This window comes from Colletotrichum paranaense, assembly GCF_030867605.1.
Source record: "Colletotrichum paranaense strain IMI 384185 chromosome Unknown Scaffold_9.1, whole genome shotgun sequence".
Classification (NCBI taxonomy): domain Eukaryota; kingdom Fungi; phylum Ascomycota; class Sordariomycetes; order Glomerellales; family Glomerellaceae; genus Colletotrichum; species Colletotrichum paranaense.
The window spans coordinates 859924-885895 of record NW_026848967.1 but is presented as its reverse complement, the minus strand read 5'-3'; the positions used below and the strand labels follow the sequence as shown (position 1 = coordinate 885895).

Sequence of the window (25972 nt, the reverse complement as noted above, 5' to 3'; positions counted from 1 at the left end):
AATCAGCAACCTTGCGGTCTGAAGCAATGTCACCCACCCGTTTGCCAAGTCCGCCGCGCCTAACCCCAAGAAACTCTGATATCGAAAAAATGTCGGAAGGGCAAATGTGAAAGAGTGCGAGGTGAGAGTATGAGAGAGATACCTATGCGACCTCACCTAACCTACCTCCTCTTACTTCTCATCTCTCTATTCGTAGAACTAGGACGCGAAAGATATGTACGCAATCCATGGCCTGTGCATCGCCAATAGCTCCCCTCTGATTGCTTGCCAGCAAAGAGCTGCGACGAATAACGACTCTCCGAAACCGATGGCATCAAAGACCATCACATCTAGACAGACGCCAAAAAAACAATAGACGATGGTTCGGAGAAAGAATCTGGGCCCAGGCCGTCGATTGGAGACCGGGGGGGCTAGGGGACGGCTGCTCTGGGCTACGCTACCACTACCAGGGGGGGATGGGAGGAGCCTGAGAGGAGGCTAGGGAGCAAGTCACATCCATGATGCATTGGGTCACGTCGCGTTGGATCGGATCCTGACACTCGACTCACTGACAAGGACCCCTCCACCAGGCTGGGCACCCCACCACCCCCTTTGGTCTGGGCAAGGTCACAGTCTGTCAGTCTCTCACTCTGTTCAGTCTTTGCTCCCCCACCACCCACTCTCCGGCCGAGCCAAGAACCCCGTCCGTTGGTCCCAGACGCTGGCAGCACGCTCGCCGCCTTGTTTGGGCTTGACAAGCCATGGCGGCGGCCCCGCCAGTCATGATTGGCGTTCCCATGGTTCCGCCTTATCGAGCCTGTGAGAAGCTCCGGAGACACGGTGACACGGGTGACACGCGCACTCGGCGAGGGGGGACCCTTATCAGAAATCTGCAAGACAGCGGGTGCGGATTTGCGGCTTGCCCTGCTTCTTGCAGTAGCTGTTACTGCTTGCTGCAATCCTTCCCACCGCCCAGCCCTTGCCATCACCATCCTAGGTTCTGCTGGTCCCAGCAGCACGCCGCACGCGCGACACTGGCGCTGGCGCGAGAAGCACGTTGACCGGGGGGTTGTCTGTCAGTATGTATCTGAGAAAGAGAGATACAGCGGGAGAGAGGGTGAGGAAGAAGAGACGGAGAGACATGGATGAAGAGAGAGAGAGAGTGTGTGTGTGTGTGTGCGTCTCCATGTATCTCTTGCAAATGCATCCAACCACTGGCGTCACCGCGGAAAGAGATAGACAGGAGAGAGGAGCCAAGAGAGCGCAGAAACAACCAACCAGTGGTGCCACCCGACCCGATGATACGGATATTAGGGTTGATATGGCGGTAACATGCGGTATACCTCACCTCTAGCTCACCCACATGCATCAAGCCACCAACAAAAAAACCGGCGCAGCAAGAAAAGAGATACATGACACTTCCAGGTTGGGTTGGGGGGTGAGGTTTCCAGAGTGACGGTCATGGTCTCCTGGTTAAGAATCATAAGAGGCAGAGGGAAAAAAGAGTAGCAATACGTATTACCAGCAAGCAGCCCCGGTTCGAGCTGAAGGAAAAGAGACCCAAAGTAGCTTGGCTGTGCCGTACGTCTAACGTCTAGCGGCGGAGGTACTTCGTTTCGAAGCTTGGTTTGAAGGAGGTTCCCATTCGCACGCGCACACGACGACAATCTTTCTCTTCTTTTTTTTGCCCTTCTCCCATGCCCATCCCGATTCCCCATCCATCCCATCCCATGCTCCATGCTCGTTGCTCATTGATCAGTGCTCGCAGCTCTCTCTCATCCATCCCCGGGCCTGTCCAGTCCTGTCCTGTCCAGCCCACGCCTACCGATCCTACTTAACCAAAGTCCACCCACTCTTCAAAATTTTCCTTTTCCTGCAGATTTTTAAGGTCCCAAGCCTTTTTCTTCTTCATTTCCCACTTATTAGTCTTCCCATTTTGCTGGACGAAGGAACGGGGGTCAAGTAACAAAGTAACAAATACCACAAGACCCTTCTTACTCTCTATTTAATCCTTTTTTCCGAGCTTTGTTTCTTTCCCTCTTCCCCTGGCTTCTTTCTTCATCAAGCCCCCTTCACCAGCCACTTTTGGGACGGGATCCCCGACGACGGGTGCGCGGGCGATTCATCTTACAGATACCTGTCTGTGTGCAAGTCCAACGGCCGACTCAAAACCAACAGACACAGTCCAAGACCCAGGCACCACAGACCTTGACCAGACCAACCTTACCGGCGATAAACCACCATACTACTAATACCCAAGGGCATAACGCAACGGCCACCAACAACTCTGTTCCCTGGACATTCCAGCCACCCCCAACGCCGACGCCAAAGACACGAACGAACGACGTATTTGGGGCCTTCTTTGGACGACCTGACCTGGCCAACCCTGGAGGATATATAGACGATAGACGGAACCCATCGATCCATGTTGCAGCCCCCCCTCCCGTGACAGGGTCCTCTCTCTTCTTTCCACTCTACAACCTCACGAGACCACCATCCATCTTGAGCTTCGCGGCGGCGCTTACCATCGTCTGTCGCCAGCTGCCGCCACTAAGAATTCAACCAGCCCCAACTCTCCAATTTCCAACCACCCCAGAGCCGGCGTCTTTTATTCCCTGTTACCGGCGGTTCTCCCTAGTCTTGACGGCAAACCCGCCCCCAACAAGACGAGACGTATCCGTACAATTGCCCGCCTAATAAGCGACCGATTTCTCCTTCCAGGACCGGACAGCCAGCAACGAAACTGGGTCGTCAAGTCGACTAGACCAACGGGCCAATAAGATGGATTCACCACACCACATGGGCATTCGCGAGCTCAATGTGAGCAACTGGCACTCTCACAATGCCCTTACCGATACCTTCAATCATGCGGTCCCCGCAATCAAGACAAGCGCAGGTAAGAGAACACGAATTTTTTTCTCTTCCCTCATTTGGTTTCTCGTTGCGTCTTCCCTGCGCTTCTGCCCTGCGGCTCTTTAAATCAATTCTTCTTGGCCACATATTCTTCAACGCTACCTCTCCTCTCACCTTGGCATTTTCATTCAACCTCACTTCGTGTTGTGTGTCTCTTTCACAACTCAATCATACCGCCTACACCAAAACCCGAACATCGTCATCAAGTTCATCCAATCTCATTTTCCAACGCTCCGGCAGGATCGTTTGGGGATCTGGCTTTTTTTCAGAACGTGCAGCAAAAGCGCCGAAAGTTTCGGTCACGTTCACGGTTATCGGCCTCTCGGTGCTCTAGAACCAATCCAGAAGAGGACGTGGAACACAAAACTCTCATCTCAACTATTGACAAGCTTTTCATCCTGTCTGTCACAACCTCGCAAGTCACTTCACTACATGACCACATTTCTTTTTTTTTTTCTTCCTCTTTCCACTTGGCTTTCATTAATGCCCTCAACTTGGACCCGGCATCACGACGAAAGCAAACTGACCAGTCTATCCAGCCTTCTTCACATTTCTCCGCGCCAACTTGGTCCTGAACCCATCCGCCATGTCATCCAACACCAACACACCCGTCCTCCAGCCTACGGTGGCTTCCAATACCCACCGCCCGGCAGCCCCGTCTCCGCTGGCAACATCTCAGACTCTCGACCCCTTTGACGACATCCCTCCTTTGTCGCTCGAGGTCCTCTCCACCCGCGAGGATAAGGCCGAAGCCCTCCACCTCGTAGCAGACTCCATCGCCCAGCAGCGCCAACAGGCCGCCTACTCACTCGTCTTCCACCCCGTCCCGCTCGCAGGCCTCGCAGCGACCCTCGGCGTCGCCTACCAGTACTCCTACGCACGCCAAGGCGACATCGGCCTAGCCTTCACCCTCTTCAGCGGCGTTATCATGACCTACCTCCTCGCTATCCGCTGGGCGACGAGCGGCTACCTGCCCCTCGCAGAGCAAATGTCCTGGTCCTTCATCCGGCCCCACCCGGACGCCTCCGCCGACGAAGAGGACCTCGTCCTCGGCACCCGCTTCGGGAACGAGCTCGTCGGCGCCTTAGTGCTGCACCTGGAGCCCGCGAGCCCGGCCGTCGCCTCCACCTTCGGCAGCCGGCGCCGCAACAAGGCCTCGAGCTTCCGCGGCGGAAAGGGCATCATCCGCGCCTGGACGACGAAGCTCCGGTACCGCGGTAAAGGCGTCGGCACCGACATGCTCGACGAGGCGGTCCGCATCACGCGCGAGCGGTGCGGAAAGGACGCAGAGGTCGGCTTCGCGCTCGAGCACGCCAACAGCCGCATGGTCATGCCCGAGTTCTTCAACGGCGTGTTTAGGAAGCGCGAGCGCTGGGCCGCCAAGACACTCGATGGCGTGTTGGCTGAGCGGGAGCTCACCAAGAAGAAGAGGTGAAGATCGTCGTCGTCGTCGTCGTCTCACTTCTCCATCTAAAGAACAACAGATATTTGTTCTATCTCGTATTGCTACTACCCATTTATTCGCAACTCTTGGTGTGTTCGCGCGCGCGTGTGTGTTTCTTCTGTTGTTCCCTCTTTTCGGACAACTAGGCGGGGACGGTCGATGGAAATTGGTTACAAATATACCCTAGAGCTGTGGGAAACGACGGGCCAGGTGTCATTGACACGTTACTGGTGTAGGATCCCGCGGGCATCTCTTTTATCTTTTGGTTGTCTTATCTTTTTCAAACGATACCCCTCGTTATATCAAACGGCTTTTCATCTTTATACTGGGCGCCTCGGGTGGCGATTATACAATTTGTATAGAGCGGAAAGATTTGGGGAGGGAGTCAAGAGTTCTTCGTGGTACACCCTTCCCGTTAAAGAGCGTGGAGACGTGGACGTGGCAAGAAAATATCACTAGACGTGCAGCTTGGGGAAAGGGAAGAGTGGGAGAGAGGTCCTCGTAGACCATCCGTCCCCTTCCCTCCTGCTGCCTAATATAAACCCTTCGTTTGGCAACGTATCTATCTGTTCACACTTTCTTGGACTGCGGCGAACAAAGTATGGTTGAAAACTTGCAGCGTTCTGTGATCAGCTACAAATAACACTTCCCAGCGGGATGCAATAAGGACAATTGGCTACTCAGACAGGGCAGCTGAAGCACGATTCCTGATGGCTTCCCAGGTCATGACGCTCAATATCGCCCATTTACCCAGAAACTAGTCTCAATCACGATCCGATGTCAATATACGACTCAAACATCCCAAACTAGAAAAGACCTAGATTGCCTCGACATGGCTTACATCATTCACGACTGATCGTCTCGATGCGCTCATCCCGCGCTCCGCCGAGAGCTGGCTTACGATAAAATCTCACTTCATTTTCGCTGACGCCGTATACTACTGACTTTGTCTGCTCACGTGCCCAGGATCGAGAACTGACAATGTACGGGATGTCCATTCCTTCCTCCCTCCTGAGGCTCGGATATCCGGAGAGGAGTCTCCAAAACCCTTTTTCTTTCAGTCTTTTCTTCGCGATGACATGATACCTCTCTCCTCCGTCGTTTCAGGCGGTCGATAAGTTTCGCGCATCCCCGGGCGAGATTCTCCTGACCATCGAGGATCCTCTCTTGCGAGGCCTCATAACCCCAACGTCGGGATCCAGAAAGAAAGTGAGACACACACATATCCCTATTCCGTAGTCCTTTCTCGTCCATACTCGCTTCAACCGTAAACGCCAGAGGTGCCTATACCTCACAAGACAAGTAAAGAAGGGCCCAGAAAGGGTGATAAGGTCCAACAAATAGCTGTGGTGATGGCACGCTTTTCTGACTGATGGTGGAAATCCTTTTTGGCGTTTTTGACTCACAGCTTACCTCTCTCAAGCTTGAAGAGACACAAGAGGAGGTAAACCGGCCAACCCCTCTCAGCCCTGGACACCTGCTGCCTTTGCCTTGCGCGACTTCGGGTCGACAAAGGTATCGGGGTCGAAGCCGTAGATAGGCATGCCTTTGCGGGCCAGAGAATGCAAGACCTAAGGGGAGGGAAATTTCAGATACCAATCATCACAGAACAACACCGGCCCTGCCACTAGAATCTGACGGAGGCAGGTCATGAGACTTACATCGTGAATAGTGATAGTCTTCGCCTTCCGATGCTCCGCATATGTCACGCAGTCTCTTAGGACCTATTCGTAACTCGTTAGCCTTTCATGAAGCCAAAAACAAACAAACAGAATTCGGTTTATATGAGAGTGTGTGCTTACAGACTCGAGCCAGGTCTTCAGGGCCTCACGAGCGTCGTCGTAGATCATGGCGGAAATCCGCTTGACGCCGCCACGACGAGCCAGACGACTAAAGTGAGAGAAGACAGTTAGCTTAAAAATTATTTCTCAAAGGGAAGGGGGAAGGAGGTAGGTGTAGGTAGCCGCCATGGTAGAGAGACGCAGGTGAAGTGGGCCAGGATGATGATGTGCGTGATGAGACTGAAATGAGATTCGATCGAGGAAGAGCTCAACTCAAGTCCCCTTCATCACCGTCATCTCAGGGAAACCCCGAGACCATCCGCCTCACCCGGGAGCCTCAAGGATTCTCAATCAAGGAGAAAACTTCCTGCAATCAAGGAAGAAAAACATACCGAATAGCAGGCTTAGCTAAGCGAGTAATCCGGGTCAGCTCCTCAAATCCAAGTGTGTATAAGCCGTCAACTGAGTCAAGTGCAACATACTAATACCCCGGATACAATCCTTCATAATTTTTCTAATCCTCCTAGTCAGTAGCCGAATCTCACCTGCCGTAAGTGAAGATCGATAAAAGGAGACCACTTACCGGTGTCTCTTTGCACCGGTCCCCGCGTTCTGCAGCACAGTCTTGCCCTTGCCGCCTTGATGCACCTTTGAAGCGGTGCCCCGCTTGCCGCCGGAGCTCGAGGCCCACGGGCCGCCGCGAAATGCGGGCGCGGGCGGCATGGTGAAATAGTGATGAAGTCAGTGTAGACTGTGGAATGAGGAATATTGCTGGTGCTTTCTTTTAGATCGTGAATCGCCGAACTGGGAGGTGAAGGTGAGGATCCGTGGGTGGGTGGGTGGACGCGCCGCTTGGGGACTGCTGTTGGGGACTTGGGACGGGGGAGTTGGCAGCGATTATGTGGGGGAATAACCGTAAGCTAAGGAGGTTTTGAGGTACCCAGAGACAATAGAAGTACTGGATGCAGGGCAGTGGACTTACTGCGTAGTAGGTAGGTACCTGCCATCGATCCAATGGAGACAGGTGCGGCAGGGACGTTTCTGCCTTGCCTTATCGGTCACGTCGCGAGTCTTATCGGCTCAACATGGCCCGTGCTGAACTGCCCCGTGCAAAAACACCGTAGAACCACACACCACACACTGTCAAAACTCATCGCTCGCAATGCAGGTGCAGGGAACTTGCCGGCGAATGTTTGTCATATGTCTTGTTTCAAGATAGAAACTCTGAAGTCGGGGTCGGGGTCGGGGTCTATGTGATGCCCCAGCTTTCGGATAGCTGAGAGCTGGAGCACTTTGGCACGAGGAGCTATGCTGGCTGCGGGAGCACAGGATTTTCAGTGATCAGAAACTTGCACGACATATTCAGAATGTTGAAAGTGTGTATTTGTATTAGAACAACTTTATAGAACAAGTATGCGTACCCAATTCAACGAGTGACCATAGCCCCCATCTGAACGCCTAACCAGACCGGCAACAACTACCCAAGAATTTCATCGCCGTCGTTTCATTGTCCATACGTCTATTCGGAGATGAAGGTGGCCTCGCTGAAGCAGAGACCCTCTTCGGAGATTTCTTGGTCTCCAATCTTGAGCTTCAAAGTGAGCTTCTTCTCTGTCGGGCAGTACTGTAATCGTTGTCAGCTTGGTTCCTTGAGCCACTAGGGGCTCGAGCCGGGGACTTACCTGGTAAATGTACGGCTTAGTGCCGGCCGTGCCAGCTACTATCTTCTTGACGAAGCCGGGGACCTCAGCCAGTACGTCCACTCTGTCCAGCCTCTCGCCCAGAGGGCCCTCAATGACACCCTCCACGGCCTTGCCATCCTTGTCCGTGCCGGACCAAGTGAACTTGATCTCCTCGGGCTCGGGCCACTCGTTGACGGAATCGTTCTTCGCCTTGGTGTGCTTGGCCGTCTGCGTGACGCCACCGTAAATCATCTCGCCGTCCTTGGCGATACCGCCAACGCTGACCGTGGTCGAACCATACGAGGGAGGGGTGGTGTACTCCATCATGACGGCCGAGTAGTTGGGGCCCTGGAAGTCGACGAAGTTCCACTTGGCCGCCGCGTGGTGAGGCTTCATGCCCTGCAGCGCGTACACGTAAAAGGCCCGACCCTTGAAGTCGACGGCGCCGTCCTTGGTGGTGATTGTGCCCTCGGTGATGCAGCGCGGCCAGAAGGCGTGGCGCATGGTGCCCCAGGGCTTCGACATGTCGGTGCCGAACAGCGTCTTGCCCGTCTTGCCAGCGTGGAAGCCGGGCGACATGCGGGTGACCTTGAGGTTGACAATGGCGTTCTCCGAGTTCATGCTCTTGATCGTGTAGTAGGTGCCGTCCTCGGACAGCTCGACGGCGCAGTCATCGGCGTAGAAGGACATCCGGTCTTCGCTCACCTCGTAGTGGCTGAGCTGTGTGGTCTCCCAGAGCGTCGGCTTCGACTTGTTGGGGTAGAAGATCTTGGCGTTGAACTGGCATGTTGTGCGGATGCCACTGTTTGAACATAGGGTCAGCATAAAGAGACAGGTGTGAAAGACAAGGAAGCTATCCCATACCCAACGTTGCTGTAGATGATTTGGGCCAGCCCAAGGTGTCCGTTGTCGCCCATGAGGTAGAAGCTCTGCGTCTCAACAGAGGTCGAGTCGGCCGCAATCCATTTCAAGTCATCCTTGGTGGTCTCCGTGTGGGTAGTCGTCTTGGCCTCTTCGGCGACGGATCTGATAGCTGTTGGGCCGTAGATGGGCTCTTGGGTACCTGCCACATCGGCGAGCCTGGCAGAATCAAAAGGTTAGCCTTGGCTGACGCAACATTGAGGGACGGCAAACACTAATTACTTTTGTTGCGCCCACTTGAACATGTTGACGGCAGGACGCGTGAACGGGTGACGACGGATGGAAACGGGAGGGGTATAAAGGGTGGTCGTCGATGGCGGTAAAATGCAGCAGGTCTATACACGGGTAACAAGAGAAACAAGCTTCTTGGTGGTGTTCTTAAGAGGAAAACCGAGTTGAGAAGAAGTTGAGTTGACCGCCCCAAACAAGAGCCAGCGGAGGGGCCGAGGGGTCATCCCACGACCCAATGACGGTGAAACTGTGGCTAATGCGACCAGGGTGGATCCTGCGCTCCCCCGAGCATCCCGGTCGCTTGGACCTTTGGCGCGTGGCTGGTGCTTCAAGGCTCCTAAATTTTCCACCTCCGAAAAGGTGCAGCATCAGGTCTGATTGATTGAAGCTTGGTTGTCTGTCGCGCGGTGCAATATACCTGCCCATCACCACCCACCCGTCCCCCCCCTTTTCCCCAACGAGCAGACTCGTCTGTATATCCGTCACCATGTCCAAGAGAGGAGCGACAGTTGCCGACCAGGTCGTGAAGCTCATCGTGGGCGCCGGGCAGGCCAGCCCGAGTCCGCCTGTTGGTCCTGCGCTGGGTAGCAAGGGTGTCAAGTCGATGGATTTTTGCAAGGTGAGACTTGCCCTTGGGACTCTGATGAAGCAACACATGCCACTCTCTGCCCAACATCTGTGCTTTTAAGGGGTTGGTTATGCCATGGTTGAGATCAATGCTAACGTGTCTTTGCTCAATCGATAGGAGTTCAATGCAAGGACAGCACACATCATCACCGGCACGCCGATGCCTTGTCGAGTCACTGTCCGAGGCGACCGATCATTCCACTTTGACATCCGCACACCTCACACATCTTGGCTTCTTCTCAACGCCGCCGAGGTGCCGGTCGGCAAGAAGGGCAAGCGGAAGGGCGCAACCAACCCCGGAAAGGAGACGGTCGGCACCGTCAGCTTGAAGCACGTATACGAGATCGCCAAGATCAAGCAGACGGAAATGCGTCTATCGGGTCTCAGCCTCGAGGCCATCTGCCGCTCCGTCATCTACCAGTGCAAGTCCATCGGTATCAACGTCGTGCCATAGAGCACGTGTCCTACAACAGTCTATTTTCAACCACGTATAAAAACGGAGTCAGGCGCGGAAAGAAAGCATCCACTTGTATACCATCTCAAACGAAGAAGAGCGTGCCCATGTACAATTATTAGAGGATCGAGACGAGGCGACGTTATCATAGCAGACAGGAGGTACTGTACGATGAGAATCTCAACCGCCAAGCAAAGGCAGAGCACGGTGACAAAAAAACGTTCATACACTAGCGCCGCGTGGTCGGAACATGGCACGCCTGAAGGGATGCTTCATGCGCCCCAGAAGTCCCAACTGAGCAGTGACGTTGAATATATGTCTCGTTTTGAGGCGAAGTCCGTTCTCACGCTTCTACTTGCGCACGATAGTGCGAGTACGCCAACCGTCCGTGGGAGACCGAAACGACTAGCTGTCTGGCCGTTGTCTAAGGATTCGGAAGGGAAGAATCGATGTAGAACCAAGAGATTATGACAAAATGCTAATTGTTGCACGCCTGCTTGAGTAAGTCGCCGGGCGGATTGGATCATGGCCCGCCAGAACTTTGTATGTCGAATTGAGATGGTGTGAGGGGAAAGTCTCATTGTGTCGTGCTGAACCACAGGATTGGGGGATAGTTGACAAGGTCGTTCCGAAGTCAAATGTACGATCAGCGGTCTAGAACTGATATGCAAGCGGCAAAGCCAGCACATCGGTGGGGAAGAGATGGTTCAAAGTCTCTCGAAGCTTCGCAATCGAGATCGACAAATCTGTCGAGACTGAAAGGCTTACACGTCTTCCTCCTCATTGTCAGTGAAGCGTGTCGTAGGCAGTTCCTTGCCTGTCCTATAATGCGGCGGTTCCTCCAAGAAGCTTGCGCAAGAAGGTACTTGCTGTGCAGTATTGGATAACGGGTCCCAGTGGCAGATGCTTTAGCTCCGTCGGTGGAGGCCAGCTGGTTGCGACGAAATGCAGGCCCAGATCTAGACAATGCCAGGGCCATGCCGATGGAGATTTTCCCACCTGGTGCCCCTGGAAGGCGGTCCTCTTTTGCAGCGTGCCTGGATAAAGGGCTCCATCAGCAGCAGCCTGTCATCTGCAAGAGCGCCTCCAAGCCTCGTCAGTGTGGGACCGATTCGAAGCCGGTGATGTGACGGAACAGTGGCCGTTTTCATGCTGCAGGTGCAACACATCAGCAACCACGCCACTGTGCTGGGGCAGCTGGGCTCGTCGGTCTGGGACCGGAGATGCGGCGGTGTTCGTAGGGCGGAAGGGCGGGACGAAGGCAGGCCAGTTAAGGTACGTCTCGGCATGTGCTCTGAAAGTGAGTCTCGGGCTAGTGGGCAGTTGGGGAAGATGGGGAGCAAAGCTCCGTCTGTTCCTGTCCATCACTCCATCGTAACCCCCGTCTTGACTCCTACTTGCCGGAAGCTGACAGAGAGCTAGACCTCGCGGCTCGTAGAAGCCGGTGAGCGACGAGGGTTTCTTTTGGTGGGCCGTCGGATGTGCGTTCAACCTTCACAGAGGTAATAGGTAATCTGTTGTTCATATGTTGAAGCCTGAAGGAGGGCGAAGACGACTTGGGATTGGTGTGCTTTTGTTTTCTAGCAGGCTTGACTCGTTCGTCCCGGCCTAGACAAGAGGTGCATTGTCGAATCATCTGGCGCGCATTGGCGTTCGTTGACCTTGTGGACGGGTATGCCCTGGTTACCGTCGGCGGAATGAAGAGCCTGAACCAAAAGAAAAGATTTTTCAAGAGGCGCGAGGAATTAAAAGAGTCATCGGCCTTGTGGAGATCGGGCTGCGGCCGAAGCAGGCAAAAACCATCAACATCCATGGATGAGTCTTCGTTGGTGTGCTGCGAGGTTCGTAAAAACGGTAAACATGTTACCGACAGGTACCGCCGAGCCGCCGAATAACAACGCCTCACAGCTGTCGCATGTGTCACGGATGCGAAGCCGAGAAACCGACCCCCGGCGCATATTGGGGGCACTCTGAAGACAGGCGGTCTGAGGTGAAGGCACTCTCGGGAGGGATCTTGGAAAAAGCCGATCACCGAGGGACCATGAAAGGACAAGTCCAGAAAATTAGAACTGGCTGGTCATGAGGTAAGAAAAAAAAAATATAGAATATTCCGATCACCACAGGGACAGGAGCTGCCATGGGGCCAGGGCAGGCAAGGGCCTTCTCTCCTTGGGCCGGGTTCCTGATGCAGATACGCGCAATGCATCCATGATTTTGGGGGGTATTGCCAAGTATTTCTCCCGTTCCCAAGCCGTAAAAATAACACCTCCAGTCTCCAGCCCAGTGGCGCCCCCCTTCACTTTTCTCGGCTCCCTTTCGGCGGCCCTGGTGCTCCAGTGTCATGTCACCGTGTCTTATCCAGGCCACCGCTTCCCCGATAAGGAATGGATAACAATCCAGTTGACCATTCAGATTGCATCCTTTTCAGGCTCACTCACTTAGCACAAGTATCGTGTACTTGCTGACCCTCCCACCTTTGTATACCCCTCTATAATACCTTCCAGATCATAGTACTTGGCTCGGCACGGGTTACGGGAGGTCAGACGGACCCGTGAACAGCGCACTCGAGATTCCGCGATACGTATCTGCACCGGGTTCGGGCTCTCACTATCATATTTTCTCCTCGGGTCCCGGTGTCTACATACCGGCAATGTCTCTTTAGGTGACCTCGTTCTTGGGCCAGGTCAGTACAGAAAAAGAAGTGAGATGAATGCGACAACGCTGTTGAACAACACATGTCAAATCACAGCCAAGGAAGAGACCCTCCGGCAAGGACCTTCGATTTTTTGCAACGTCTAGGTACTCCGTTAGTACCCATGCCGTGCATTTGACCAGTACCTTCCCATCAGGTACGCAATGATTAGGTACTTCCATTGACTCTTAGTCTTAGTGCATCTCAAAGTGCCCCACCATCCGCAATTGGCATCCACACCTCACTCATCCACCTAGTCCTGGGTATCCGTACTTTTCTCTTTCCCAGGCTCGGCCCTTCGTGTTGTCGTTGTTTGGTCTTGGTTTTCTTTCCTCTCGCTCCTCTTCCCCGCCATCCGTTGTCATCATCGTCCTTTTTCGACTCCAGAGAAGCTGCAGACGACAAACAGTCACCGCCCGCAGCTATAGCCAAGCCCATGGCTACCCCGTCTCCCGCCCGCGATCCTCAGAAAGAGGACGTCAAAGTCCCAGGTACAAACGCCATATCCTTCCGTCTGTTCCGGCGCGCGCAACCCCGCCCTCGGTTCGTCTGTTGCGCATGTCACAGTCAAACAAACACTCACTCGCCCAATGTCCCATGTCCACGCTCACTCTCACACATACGCTCATACCCCAAGCCTGTATCTTATCCTCAACGCAGATCCCGTCTTGTGCTGACCGCTGTGCGCAATGCCTAGAAATCACCCGCAATCCTCCAGATAACCCAAATCTCCACAAAGACGACAATATGCCCCTTCAAGATGCTCCCGCCGTCCGCTTCGCTTCTTCCGTCGAAGAGATAACGCCAGCCGTCACCACGACATCACCCACCGAGACTCTTTCTCCCACCGATGCCGCTACCGGAGACGGTGAAGAGTCTTTGGCCGAAGTAACGCCCGATCAAATTAGAGCTCTCTCCAAGTCCCTTCAAGGTGCACCGTTGCAGCAGCGCCGGATGAACGTCTTTGGCTTCGAACCATACTCACTACCTGCATCACGCGTAAGTAGTCTGTTCCGTCATAACTCTCTAGTTTATGCGCGGTCTCGGAGCTTCTTGACGTTGTTTCCTGTTGGCATGGGCGTGCGTCCTGATGCCTTGTGTTTCAAAGTCTCATACTTACCCCTCCACCCAACCAACACTGCCTCGACGTTCAGACTTGTCTTCCCCCAACATCTCACCTCGTCTTCGCTATAATCATCCGAGGCTTCTTCTCGATGGAGCTCCTCGTCGGAACCTCCAATGATCAGTCTCATGCTCATCCCACTTACCCCCCTAATCTGTCATGACAACACCACTCGGCCATTGCATCGCACGCGCCAGCCTGTACAACTTGCTTCTTACTAACCACCGGCACCTATAGGTTGGCTCACGAGAGGAGGAATCCGACAACAGTCGACTGCCAACCCCGAACTCCAGCGGACCGAAATCACCGCGGTTTGGTCCGGCGCATCCGATGCAGTCACCTCCTCTGACCCCGGCGGGGACCGATCCCTCAGACCTGACAGCCAGGAAGAGTAGAGATCAAAATGACGATCGCAAATCATCCACGAGCGACCCCCATGTAATCACTCCGCAGGCTTCGTCCTCCCAGGACTCACCACCATCATCTACCAGGAAGGAGTTGCCCGTCCGAGGCAAGTCGACGGAGGAGGTACCTCAGCGATCAGCTTCGGCAGAAGACCAACCACACGACACGAGGTCGCATAGGAGGGGAATGTTCTCTGTTGGTCCTGGAGGATCAGTGCCGGTTTCGCGAGAATCTAGTCCATCTCGGGCCTCATTGTACTACTCTAAGCCGATGACACCAGGCGGAGATGCCAACGACCCTTATGCGGCTCACAAACGTCAACCACCAGCTCCGGCTCCTCAGCGGGGCCAGATCGATTCGAGATTCGTCTTCTCGCGCCGGAAAAACAAACACGGGTCGTCGCCATCTGGTTCTACCTCAAGTCTGGGCCGAGTAAGCGACAAACGACACTCCGGGCTCTTGGGCATGAAGGGACATGGCGACGAGCTACAGGTTCCTCACGATGACTCGGCTAGCATCACGAGCAGACAAGGCTCCTTTGCCGACCTGAAGAGGTTTTTCAAGGTTGGCGGACACCACAAGATGAAGAGGGAAGCTTCCCCATCATCGGTTCGATCAGGCACCAAGACACCCCCTACTAGAGGGTCGCAACATGTTCCCTTCGGAGACGACCACGGACTTACTTCGAAGTACGGAAAGCTCGGCAGAGTCCTGGGATCGGGTGCTGGAGGATCTGTTCGTTTGATGAAGCGCAGTGATGACGGTGTCGTTTTCGCCGTGAAGGAATTCCGACCGAGACATTCATATGAAACCGAGAAAGAGTACGTCAAGAAGCTGACAGCTGAATTTTGCGTTGGCTCAACTCTACACCATGGCAATGTTATCGAGACATTGGATATTCTGCAGGAGAAGGGCAAGTGGTACGAGGTAATGGAGTACGCTCCGTTTGACCTTTTCGCGTGTGTCATGACTGGCAAGATGACACGAGAGGAAGTCGGCTGCTGCTTCTTGCAGATCCTCAACGGTGTGACATATTTACACAGCATGGGTCTTGCTCATCGGGATTTGAAGCTTGACAACGTCGTGGTCAGTGAGCATGGGATTATGAAAATCATCGACTTTGGTAGTGCCCACGTTTACAAGTATCCTTTCGAGAGCGACATTGTCCTCGCTTCAGGTTAGTTACCCATTGGAACTTGCTTCGACGTATTTGCTGATTGATTATAGGCATCGTGGGCTCCGACCCCTACCTGGCTCCTGAAGTTTACGACGAACGAAAATATGATCCCCAAGCCGTCGATATTTGGTCGTTGGCAATTATCTTTTGCTGTATGACGTTGCGCAGATTTCCGTGGAAGGTCCCTCGCATGACGGACAACTCGTTCAAGCTTTTCGCTGCTGAGCCCACACCAGGCCACGACCCCAGAAAGCTGATTATGCCGTCAAAGTCTGCCAACGACCTCTCCAACACTCCTCAGAGAGATATTTTCGAGGACGGCAAGCATCATACTCACAAGCACGAGCCGAAAGAAGGCCAGAAGGAGAACCAGAAGGAAGTTCCCAAGGACGGCGAGGGGAGTGCAGCACAGGGCAGCTCGACGCAGACTTCGACTAAGTCTGACGGCCAGCAACCAGCCGACAAGAAAGAGGTCATAAGAGGTCCCTGGAGGATCTTGCGCCTGCTCCCTCGCGAGAGTCGTCACATCATTGGCCGCATGCTGGAGATCAAGGTGAAGGATCGTGCGACTATGCAAGAAATTCTCGATGAGCCCTGGGTTGCCAATACAGTCATTTGCCAGCAACCCGAGCCGGGCCGCGTTGTACACGCAGAGGATCACATTCACACTCTTGAGCCACCACAGCCCCCGAAGTAGGGTTCACAGCACGGGCGCGGTCAACACAAATTGCATGTCTGAAAGGCGTTTAACCGGTTGTAGATGGGGTTTTGGAATGGGACAGGATGTGGAAGATACTTGGAATGACATGAGCCCCTCGTGATTAGGGACACAGCGATGATATTGGAGCTTGGGTGGTATCGGAGTCCGTCTCGAGGTTTTGTAGATGTTGCTGCGGCTCCGCTCACGGCCTTGGATCAAGCGATTGAATTAGATAGGTAGATAATACTATTCAGAAAAGACTCAATATGTTGACCTAGCTCATCGTGATGAAGTGATATCACGAGATGTCCCGTCCTGAGGCAAGTCTCAGTAAGGTAGCAACTCATCTTCATCCGTGGATGGTCTGTGTCCGTACGTCAAATGCGATATGATCGATTGGTAAGTACCTCATTCATCCTCGGCATATACAGCCAATCGGACGATATCCAGGGGTATGTAACGGTGGGGCGTTCGGGAAATCCTTTGGCCGATCGGCCCAAAAAATTGTTGACATTCTGGAAGCTCTTGGAATAGCTTCAAGGCTTAAAGTTCGTCCCCCGTATCGATTCTACACTTCACCGATCGTCATCCGCCCAATCCCTCCCAACAGACCAAAGTTGCCGCTTTCGCTGTCAATTCCATCACAACAGTCACAATGGTACGTTGGCACCCCTCAATTCTACGCCGCAATTCTGGCAGCAGCCTTCCCCTTAAGTCGGCAGCACGACGGGCATCCCCATGTTAGCCCTTGATATTGTCTGCCGCCATTGCCAGCAATGCAACATCTCGCAAAACCATTTCGCTGACAAGACGCATTGCAGTCTGCCTCCTTCCGTTCCATCCGCGCCCTTGCGCCCCTTCTCGACCGCGTCCTCGTCCAGCGCGTCAAGGCTGAGACCAAGACCGCCAGCGGCATCTTCCTTCCCGAGTCCTCCGTCAAGGAGCTCAACGAGGCCAAGGTCCTCGCCGTCGGCCCCGGTGCCCTCGACAGAGACGGCAAGCGGTTGCCCATGGGTGTCGCCTCTGGTGACCGCGTCCTGATTCCCCAGGTACGTTTTCGATCCCTGACAGCAACCTCAACTGCGGCGCCAGTCATCGATCCTACCCGCTTCTCTGCTTCCCTAATTCCGCGACCTGGCCCGTGAAAGGTGGTGACATTCGGGAATGTGCAGTAGCCTGCACCTCTTTATTTGACATCTCTTTCGCCGCATAATGTCGGCGGAAGTGGAAATAGAATGATGGGATGATGTGTGCGGGTGAAGACAGGATGGGCGATTTAGTTGAACAAGCACAACATATGGATCCGATGGGCTGACAAGATGTGATGCAGTTCGGCGGCTCCCCCGTCAAGGTCGGTGAGGAGGAGTACCACCTGTTCCGTGACAGCGAGTAAGTTTACACCAATCCCTTTACCACACAAACCCTTTCAGCCAGCAAGCAGTTCGATATGTTATACCAAAAGAAAGACAAGGTCACTAACGTGATTCCCTTCACCTAGGATCCTCGCCAAGATCAACGAGTCATAAACAGAAATCTGCCAGAAACGACTCAAATCATAAAAAAGTGTAAAAGATACCCACGAGGTCTTTGGCGTGTGTACAATACCGTGTATCAAAAGAAACTCCAAAAATGAGAGCGAAGTAAGGGAGGGTGTATAGCCCCCCACCCAGTATTCAATTTACCTGGAATATTCAACCAATGAACGCTGGAAAACTGTATTATGGAGGGAGTGACTGGTTTGGCCCTTTGCATAGAGACTTTTTTGGGGTGTGGTGTAATAGTAGGTGTGATTTAGCTTCCGCGAAGTAGGAGTCGGGGAAATGCATAGGAGATGGAGTGGAGGGACTCCGAGTTGAGTAAGAGGAGTGACACAAACCGTGTCCCTCTCTTCTTTGCTCCTGCTCTTCTTATAGGCTGGAACCGCTCCTCCCTCGGCGGGGTTTGATTCATCAAGAAACCTCTCCTCTCTGCCACCAAGTTTCTCGCCTTGATGCCTCAAGTCGTCCGATGTGATGTTCTCGTAGCAAGCTATGGTTGGCTGGTGTGGTTGCGCTTAGTATAGTCGTGGCACCTAACAACTGACCTCGACGCATGACTGCTGCGAGGAGTTACTATGAGCAAATCATAGACAACATACTACAGAGATGGGTGTATTTCAGGACGCGGCTAAGAGGGGATCTTCATTCATTGAGAATACCTGGTGAATAGTACGACACCATCTCAACCACGTCTTGCAGAGTTTAGACAATGCTCTACTCCTTTCAGACAGAGTCAAGCGTCTTCAACATGACAGCTTATCATGACCAAGAAGCTAAAGCGGGCATGGTGTGTTTTTTCACCGAACGCATCCGGTCAAGCTTCATGGATTAAGCATGCGGTGATGCCTAGCAAGGGAAACGGATCGTATCAACCATCGTCGGCTCAGGCAGCCCGATCAGAGACAACCCAGAAACCCCAGACAAAGTTGCCAGATTGGGGGATAAGAAGCAAAGCTTTGGCTTGGGATGGTTGTAGAGCCCATCAGGAGAGTAGCAGTAAACAACAAACGGCCACGACATGACGTACGTCATCTAACTCGCCTACCTACGTTGGTGGGCTTGATCCCTTTTCGCCAAGACGGGAACAATCGTTTTGCGCAAGCAGCCGCAGCGCAATACGACACATCCCTTCTCTCTCGGATGCGCACATACGAGGGGCACACGTGCATACCAAAACAAGGTGTCTGACTTTTGACGACTAGTGAAAAAGCACTATGGGAACTGGAAAGTTTCAAGTTCTGGGATTCGATCAATGTCTGAGATATTCTGGCTTGGCAAGTTTTGGCCGTGTAGTTCAGAAATAGTGCGGACGCAGCGGCAAGGCATCGGACAAAACAGACAGACATACTCGGTACACAGTAAGGGGAGAGCGAGTTGAGGTAGGCATGTCTTGCTGCGAGACCCGCGAGTGTGGGCGGTGCAAGACAAACAAGCTATTTCCTTCGGGACGGGCGAGTGGGCGGAAAGACGAACCTAATCATCAGTGGATACACAGAGAGGAGGTGCCGCAGTGCTTGATATTGGAATTGCAACCAAGATTTTCATCTGGGGACGCCGCGCACTCTCGGGCTGCGGACCGTCGTACGGCTGTGGGCTGTGGAATTGCGATTGAGGCTCGGCCTGTGCCCGAGTCATTTTCTATCATGTCGATTCCTGTCTCACCAGTGACCAACTCTGCTCGTGTACACTTCTCGCTGCCCATTGTTCTTTCCTCCCTGGTCACACTTTGGGCAGTGCTGGAATGCTCGTTGATGAGAGAGGAAACGTGTCTGGCCATCTACTGGGCCCCGCCCTCCTCAGTGGAGGGAGAACAATAGGATTGTCCTTTTCGGACGCGGCTTTCTTCCCCGGTGATGAATGGGCAAGCACGACCCTGGGACAATTCGGACGTAATCAACAGAAAATGGATACTATATACATAATAGGTAAGAACTTGTGCGGCGGCCACTGGTAGCAAGCTGAGCCTCGACCGTTATAGGTATGGATAAGGTAGATGACTAGGAACCAGGCAGTACGGAAATGCGCGCGATATACAGAGCAGAAAAAGAGAGCACAAGCAGAAAGCTGAGAGGGGGGACACCGGTAAGCGTGATAAACATAATTAAACAACTTTGATCAAATCAAGAAAGAAGCGAGATGGGTGTGAGAGGAGTCGCTCCGAAATTGTGCATGTCCACATGGAAAGTGGGAATCTTACGGGTTTATGGGTTCATAACTCACGGGCCACCACGGTCCATGGTCATGGTCCGCGGGAGAGGTAGTGATGGAGAGTGAGAACACGATGAATGAGAGTGAGCCGGTGAGGCTCTATGTGAATGAATGTGAGATCCGATGGGTCTCCCGGACAGATGGTGGATTCCAGCTACATTTTGGCGGGCAGAGCGGCCAGTGAGCCACGAGTCGGAAAGTCTAGACGCTGGCCTGCCAGAAAGTCAAGACCACCACCCCTTTTCTTGCCTCTGTGATGTCGTCTCACGGGCCACCAGGGAAAGTCCACAGCAAGGCAGGGATCCGTGGATCATGGATTGAAGAGAGGGAGACTGAGAGAGAGATACCGCGGAAACTGTGGAGAACAAGGTTGGGCTGCGAGATTTTCGAGGATCTTGTCAGCGATGAATGGGAGCCAGTCGTTTGCTGGTCCTCTTTTCGTTCTGATTCAGGGGTTGGGGGGACATATGGGGGGCATGTTCAAGGGGGGGGCCGGTCCCAAAAAGTCAGTAAGCAACCCAACGCTGCTGAGGGTTGAGAATGCACGTTTGACGCAGTAAGGCGGCTGGGCGGCTGGCGGCTACGTTTGTGATGTTAAGCTATATTCAGCTGCCAATCGGGAACGAAAAGGGACGACGGTTGGTTCGAATTTAGATTTTTGGAATTCGGATGCGGCTGGAGGGAAAGGGAGGGGGATAGGACGAGACGAACGTCCCCTCTTCCTTCTCGCGTGGTTCATGTGGAATGTCCCAGACTTCATTGGCAACAACGAAACAGCGGCTCGGGACAGGTTATACGGAGACACCTGACAGGCTTGACTGGTGGGATCTGGAGTGGGCTTCTTGGCAGGGCGTGACGCCTGGTCACCAACTGGTCCGCGACGAAGAAACAAGACTTTTTTTTGTGGTTTTTTTTTTCTTTCGCTGTAATGTAACCTGGGGGAATGATTACTGGAGTACTGGAGTGAGATCGAATGAAAACTCATCACAACTCACAGTTGAGAAGAGAATGGGCCAGGACTTGGCTGGGCTCTTGGGATTTCTGGATCTTGGTACACTGGAGAAACTGGATCGAGGAGTTGGAAGTGGGAAAGGCTCAAGAGTTGATACCTGGTGCCGGGACATGCGTGGCTCTGGGTCCCTCGGCCCAGTTATGTGTTTAGTACGTTACAACTTTGCAGTTCAAGCTTACCTGGCAGCTTAGTTAATTGCTGTTAAGGTGCGTTTCCCAAGTTTCAAAACAGTTTGCCTAAACGTTTTAACCTTACTGTGCTCGGTGTCATTCCAGAACCCCGTCGCTGGTGCTTGAATGGATTAGCTAATGCATCTCAGCAGACATTCGATGCACTCTGTAAGGTATGCACAGCAGCGTTTGGTGTGCGTGCCCGACAGGAGGCAAGTCAGGAGTTGATTGACTTGTCTCGCCTCAATCACGGTTCGGCTCATTTTTTCGATTCTTTTTCAGACTAAGATCTCAAGTGACAAGATTGTTTCTTCTTTCCCCCTTCCGTGTTAACACAAGCACTCTCCAACCCCCTTCTCCAAATTGTTCCCGCTACCCCTTGCGCCAATCAGTCAACGAGACGATCAATCGACGCAGCCAAGCGAAACCTCTCGGGCGATAGACATCAGAAAGACGGGCAAGCTAGCCGGCCCAGCCCAGCCCAGCCTACCTTCTTCACCTTTTCGAGACAAAGTGTCGTTGGTGTCTTGGTCAAACGGCCGAACTTGTGGCGGCGGAGGCGGAACTAAACACGAGTTTAAAAGCTGAAGTGCGAGTTATCTAGCTGATGACAGCCTCCCTCCCGAGCCCCTGGGTGCCCCTAGATTTTACGTTCCGGTTCGCCTCTGAGGTATCACAGTGAGGTACGGTTATCTCCTGTAGTCACACTCGCGGGAGTTGATTGACAGTATCCGTATTGACTCGAGTAAATCCCCCCTCCTTCTCCTGAACCCCGCGCGTCACACGCGAATCTGCACCTATTCGGCTTTTCGAGATGGGCCGAAATGGTTTAGTGCCAGGGGAGATCGACGAATCTTAAAACGGCGTCTGAACTTTCGGCTCTGCGCGTTTCCATTGCTCGCTCTCTGCTGAGGTCAGAGGCATTTATGTACACACACGTATCCGTATCAGCACAGTACATCGTTTGGTGGGAGATTCTAGCGTGACAATGTCTGGCTCCAACTGCAGCTACCGGGCTTCTTCTTCCTTCCATGACGATGATCCGGTCTTGGTATTCAGTGGGCAGACTCCAGAAGGGGCGTTGCAAGTCCCTAGAGTCCAGACTGTGCGCGTTGTCGGGGGACTCGGGCACTCGGGGAGGAGAGAGAAGCGGACGCGGCTATCCATTCGGTCCCGCAAACCAAGGACCCAGGGCTGAGGGAAATGCCTCTCTGATCCTGTGGTATGGTATGATAACACCGCGCGTCTAATTCGTTGTTCGGCTCTTGGTCGATCACTTGGTCTTGTTTGCTCTCTGTGCCTTGGAAAATCCTACGCAGTAATTCCCCGAAGGCGACGGCAATGGAACTAGACAGTCACCATGGCCAGGTACGTAGCCATTAGGGCGGGGCGGGTTCGGACGACGAGGGCAAGAGGGATGGATCATGGATTGGAAGGATGGGATGAAATCCATGGAAGGGACGATGGGATAGATGGCAAGATGGGAAGGAAGTGAGATACCAGCGATACGTACCCCCAAGTGCCCCCAGTAGCGCCGCCCACTTCTGTTTCATCTTCCCATCTCCGTTGTCCCCACTAACGCACGCCACGAGTCCCTGCAATATGAACTTCCTCTCTGTTTGTCAGTGGTTTTTCTCTTGGCAAGGGCCCAGGCTTCTTTCCTGTTGGTCAGACTGTTCTTTCTTCTCTCTCTCTCTCTCGCTATTCACACTTCGCTCCTCTCGGGCAGAATCATCTCACCACCACACACACGCACACCCGTATCTGTCTCTCTCTTCACGGTATCTCGCTGCTGTGCCCCCTCGCCCCTCGCCCCTGGCACCATGATCTGACACCCCATGGCTAGCTTAGGCAGGCAGAAAGAGACTGAACAGAGGCAATCCTCCAAGGCAGATCCCGTATACCTTCCGGCTGTCCTGTGGGAACTCCACCAACCCAGCGGCGGCAATTTGTCTTGAAGCATGCCTTTTTCGGCAGAATGACCGCGCTAGCGCACCACCCAATGTAACCTGCAAGACGGGAACTGGGGGCAACATGGCGGCGCGGAAGAGGCACAGATAGTAAGGTGACGAGAAAGACAGAAGTCACAGAACTCTCTGTAATATGGACACTGAAGTAGTGGACAAGGCGAGTGGGGGTGGTTGCCAACAGCCAACTTGCTGCCCGTTGCTACTGGTACCGCCCACAGTCCACAGCCCGTTGCCTACTGCAAGGTACCAGGCCGCCCGAGATGAGAGATGGAGAAAGCAACCAAACCAGGGGTGTCTATGGCCTTGCAGGAGCGGAGCTGCACGTCTAAAGGGGGGGGCGTGCAAAGCGGTTGAGCTTCTTGCTGAACAAGAGTGCCACTATTCGCTTCCGCCCCCAGCTAGTGCTACTTCCAACAGGATGACGGAGCCTCGGAGAGGGTCAAGGGCACTATGGAGCATCCGTACTGCAACTGTGCAAACCGCTGCCGCCCTCCCTCCTTGCTACGCCGTAGCCCGACCCTCTCTCGCGGCTCGCCCTGTCATGGACCGCTGGGGTTATGGACCGTTGGTTGGTTGATATAAATCCATCTCAGTGCCCTCGATATCGGGCCGCTCCCTCTTTTTGTTTCTTGACCCCCATCGCGTTCTGTACACAGCTGGCCGCTGATACCACACTCCCTTCTTGTTCGTCCTCTTTCTTGAACGAACTTTACATTCATTATACCCACCAGAGCCAAACAACTCTTCGTCAGTTCGTTTGCTCCTTCAGTCTCTCTCGTCTAGCACGAAGTCACTGTTGAACAGTTCCACTCCTTGAACAAGGCAAAGCCAAGCGCTTACACCAAAGCAACAAAACCACCAACTACATTTCAGTCCTTCATTCGATATCTTCGATTTCGACTTTCTTCAGCAGGCCTGCTCTCAGCTGTACACAGAAACCCATCTTTTTCGGACCTCGACGTTCTTTCTCGCACAAAAAACGCAACATCTCATCTCAGGATACCCAACTTTCAACCCATTAAAATGAAGTTCTTCACCACTGCCCTGGCCATGGCTGCCGTTGCCAACGCCCACACCCTCATGTCCAAGCTGTACATCAACGGCGAGTCCCAGGGTGATGCTACCTGCATCCGTATGCCCAAGGAGGGAGACACCGCCACCTCCCCCGTTGCCGGTCTGACTAGCGACGACATGGCTTGCGGTAAGCTACTACCATGCCTCCGTCCAGCAACAACAAGCTTGGGCGCTGCTCACTTTGATATTCACATTTACTGACATCACCCACAGGCAAGGACGGCCAGATCGCTGCCGCTTACACCTGCGCTGCCCCCGGCAACTCCAAGCTCACCTTCGAGTTCCGCCAGTGGCCCGATGCCCGTGCCGAGGGCTCCATCGACCCTTCCCACAGGGGTCCCTGCTCCGTCTACGTCAAGAAGGTTGACGACATGACCACCGCCGCCGCTGGCCCCAACTGGTTCAAGATCTGGGACGAGGGCTACGATGAGTCCACTCAGCAGTGGTGCACCGACAAGCTCATCGCCAACAAGGGTCTTTTGACCGTCGAGCTCCCCTCTGGCCTTCCCGCTGGTTACTACCTCGTCCGCACCGAGATCCTCGCCCTCCACCAGGCCGTCAGCCTTCACGACCCCCAGTACTACGTCGGCTGCGCCCAGATCCATGTCTCTGATGGCCCCTCCGGCGCTCTCGAGATCCCCTCCCAGTACTCCGTCAGCATCCCCGGCTACATTGACGGCTCCGAGGCCGGCAACAACTTCAACCTCTACGACAACCCGCAGTACCCCTACCCCATCCCCGGCCCCGAGCCCTACAGCCCCGTCGGCACCGCTTCCGCCAGCGCAAAGTCCACCTCCTTCGAGGGCGGCGTTCCCTCTGACTGCCTGATCAAGAACGCCAACTGGTGCGGTAAGGCTCCCGAAGCCTACACCACCCAGACCGGCTGCTGGGCCGCTGTCGACGCCTGCTACGCCCAGGGCAACGTGTGCTTCGACTCCGCTCCTCCTACCGGCGCCGCCAACTGCTACGTCTGGAACGACAACATGTGCAAGGGCATCTCTGCCCAGTGCACGGCCGGCAACTGGCAGGGCCCTCCCACCATCGAGATGACCGCCAAGACCGTCGCCGCCCCCGGCGCCATCCCCGCTGCCGTCAACCTAAACCTCCTCGGTGGCTCCGCCAACACCGCCGCCGCTGCCGTCGCCTCCGCTACCCCCTCCAAGACCGCTGTTGCCGCCTCTTCCTCTGCTCCCGCCGCTACTCCTACGGCTGAGTACGCCGCCGAGGACCCTATCGCTACCAGCGCGCCCGCCGCCACTGTCGCCCCCGTGACTTCGGCCGCCCCCGTTCCGGCTTCCACCTCCGTTGCCGCCCCCGCCGCTCCTTCCGCCTCTGCTCCCGCCTCTGGCGCCCTTGTCCCCTCCACCGACGGTACCTGTGGTGGCAGCACCGGCTTCACCTGCGAGGGCAGCACCTTCGGCTCCTGCTGCTCCGCCGCCGGCAAGTGCGGCAGCAAGATTCTGCAGTGCAGACCCTCTTGCGGTTGCCAGACCAAGTTCGGTCTCTGCCTCGAGGCCCGCAGCCTGACGAAGAGCAACTAAAGCAAGCAAGCTTAGTTTCTTCCTGACCCACACCAACCCCTCCATCAAACTACATCACGACATCAAAACAACATTAGAACGTGATCATGACGACGACATGAAAGAAACCCCCTTCTTCCATCAGTGGATTCAAAAACTTCCTTCGCTTCGCTTCGCTTTTTTCTTCGACGAGTCTTGCTCTTTTTTAGCAACATGCACCTCGCTTGCATCATTTATCTTCAACTAGGGGGTGGAAAAAACTTTTGGGGTTTGGTGACAACACATACATCACGGCCGGGTTCAATGGTGTTCTTTTTTGCGAGTGGGAAAAAAACAAATTACATCGGAACA

The 25972-nt window shown here is 54.1% G+C and overlaps 8 protein-coding genes across 8 annotated transcripts; 6 read left to right on the top strand and 2 right to left on the bottom strand.

Annotated features, from left to right (window-relative positions):
- Positions 1-2760: 2760 nt before the first annotated feature.
- CPAR01_11042 (acetyltransferase) lies at positions 2761-4327 on the top strand (the record flags this gene model as incomplete). The annotated part of the gene is made up of 2 exons (XM_060495301.1): positions 2761-2875; positions 3432-4327. 2 exons carry the CDS (start codon positions 2761-2763, stop codon positions 4325-4327), a joined length of 1011 nt encoding a protein of 336 aa, XP_060345649.1.
- Positions 4328-5799: 1472 nt separating this feature from the next.
- On the bottom strand, positions 5800-6840 carry CPAR01_11041 (histone H4; the record flags this gene model as incomplete). The annotated part of the gene is made up of 4 exons (XM_060495300.1): positions 5800-5907; positions 5998-6060; positions 6139-6226; positions 6701-6840. 4 exons carry the CDS (start codon positions 6838-6840, stop codon positions 5800-5802), a joined length of 399 nt encoding a protein of 132 aa, XP_060345648.1.
- A 796-nt stretch (positions 6841-7636) lies between these two features.
- On the bottom strand, positions 7637-8965 carry CPAR01_11040 (uncharacterized protein; the record flags this gene model as incomplete). The annotated part of the gene is made up of 4 exons (XM_060495299.1): positions 7637-7741; positions 7800-8601; positions 8664-8879; positions 8943-8965. 4 exons carry the CDS (start codon positions 8963-8965, stop codon positions 7637-7639), a joined length of 1146 nt encoding a protein of 381 aa, XP_060345647.1.
- A 473-nt stretch (positions 8966-9438) lies between these two features.
- On the top strand, positions 9439-10032 carry CPAR01_11039 (50S ribosomal protein L11; the record flags this gene model as incomplete). The annotated part of the gene is made up of 2 exons (XM_060495298.1): positions 9439-9570; positions 9697-10032. The coding sequence occupies 2 exons, from the start codon at positions 9439-9441 to the stop codon at positions 10030-10032; spliced, it is 468 nt and encodes a 155-aa protein (XP_060345646.1).
- Positions 10033-13471: 3439 nt separating this feature from the next.
- CPAR01_11038 (uncharacterized protein) lies at positions 13472-16126 on the top strand (the record flags this gene model as incomplete). Its single annotated transcript, XM_060495297.1, has 3 exons — positions 13472-13723; positions 14085-15429; positions 15480-16126. 3 exons carry the CDS (start codon positions 13472-13474, stop codon positions 16124-16126), a joined length of 2244 nt encoding a protein of 747 aa, XP_060345645.1.
- A 658-nt stretch (positions 16127-16784) lies between these two features.
- Positions 16785-17522, top strand: CPAR01_11037 (chaperonin 10 kDa subunit; the record flags this gene model as incomplete). The annotated part of the gene is made up of 3 exons (XM_060495296.1): positions 16785-16787; positions 16951-17178; positions 17460-17522. 3 exons carry the CDS (start codon positions 16785-16787, stop codon positions 17520-17522), a joined length of 294 nt encoding a protein of 97 aa, XP_060345644.1.
- A 3097-nt stretch (positions 17523-20619) lies between these two features.
- CPAR01_11036 (uncharacterized protein) lies at positions 20620-21078 on the top strand (the record flags this gene model as incomplete). The annotated part of the gene is made up of 1 exon (XM_060495295.1): positions 20620-21078. The coding sequence occupies one exon, from the start codon at positions 20620-20622 to the stop codon at positions 21076-21078; it is 459 nt and encodes a 152-aa protein (XP_060345643.1).
- A 2753-nt stretch (positions 21079-23831) lies between these two features.
- CPAR01_11035 (endoglucanase B) lies at positions 23832-25642 on the top strand (the record flags this gene model as incomplete). The annotated part of the gene is made up of 2 exons (XM_060495294.1): positions 23832-24228; positions 24315-25642. Coding segments are annotated over 2 exons (1725 nt in total), but the record flags the coding sequence as incomplete, so codon positions are not given.
- Positions 25643-25972: the final 330 nt, after the last annotated feature.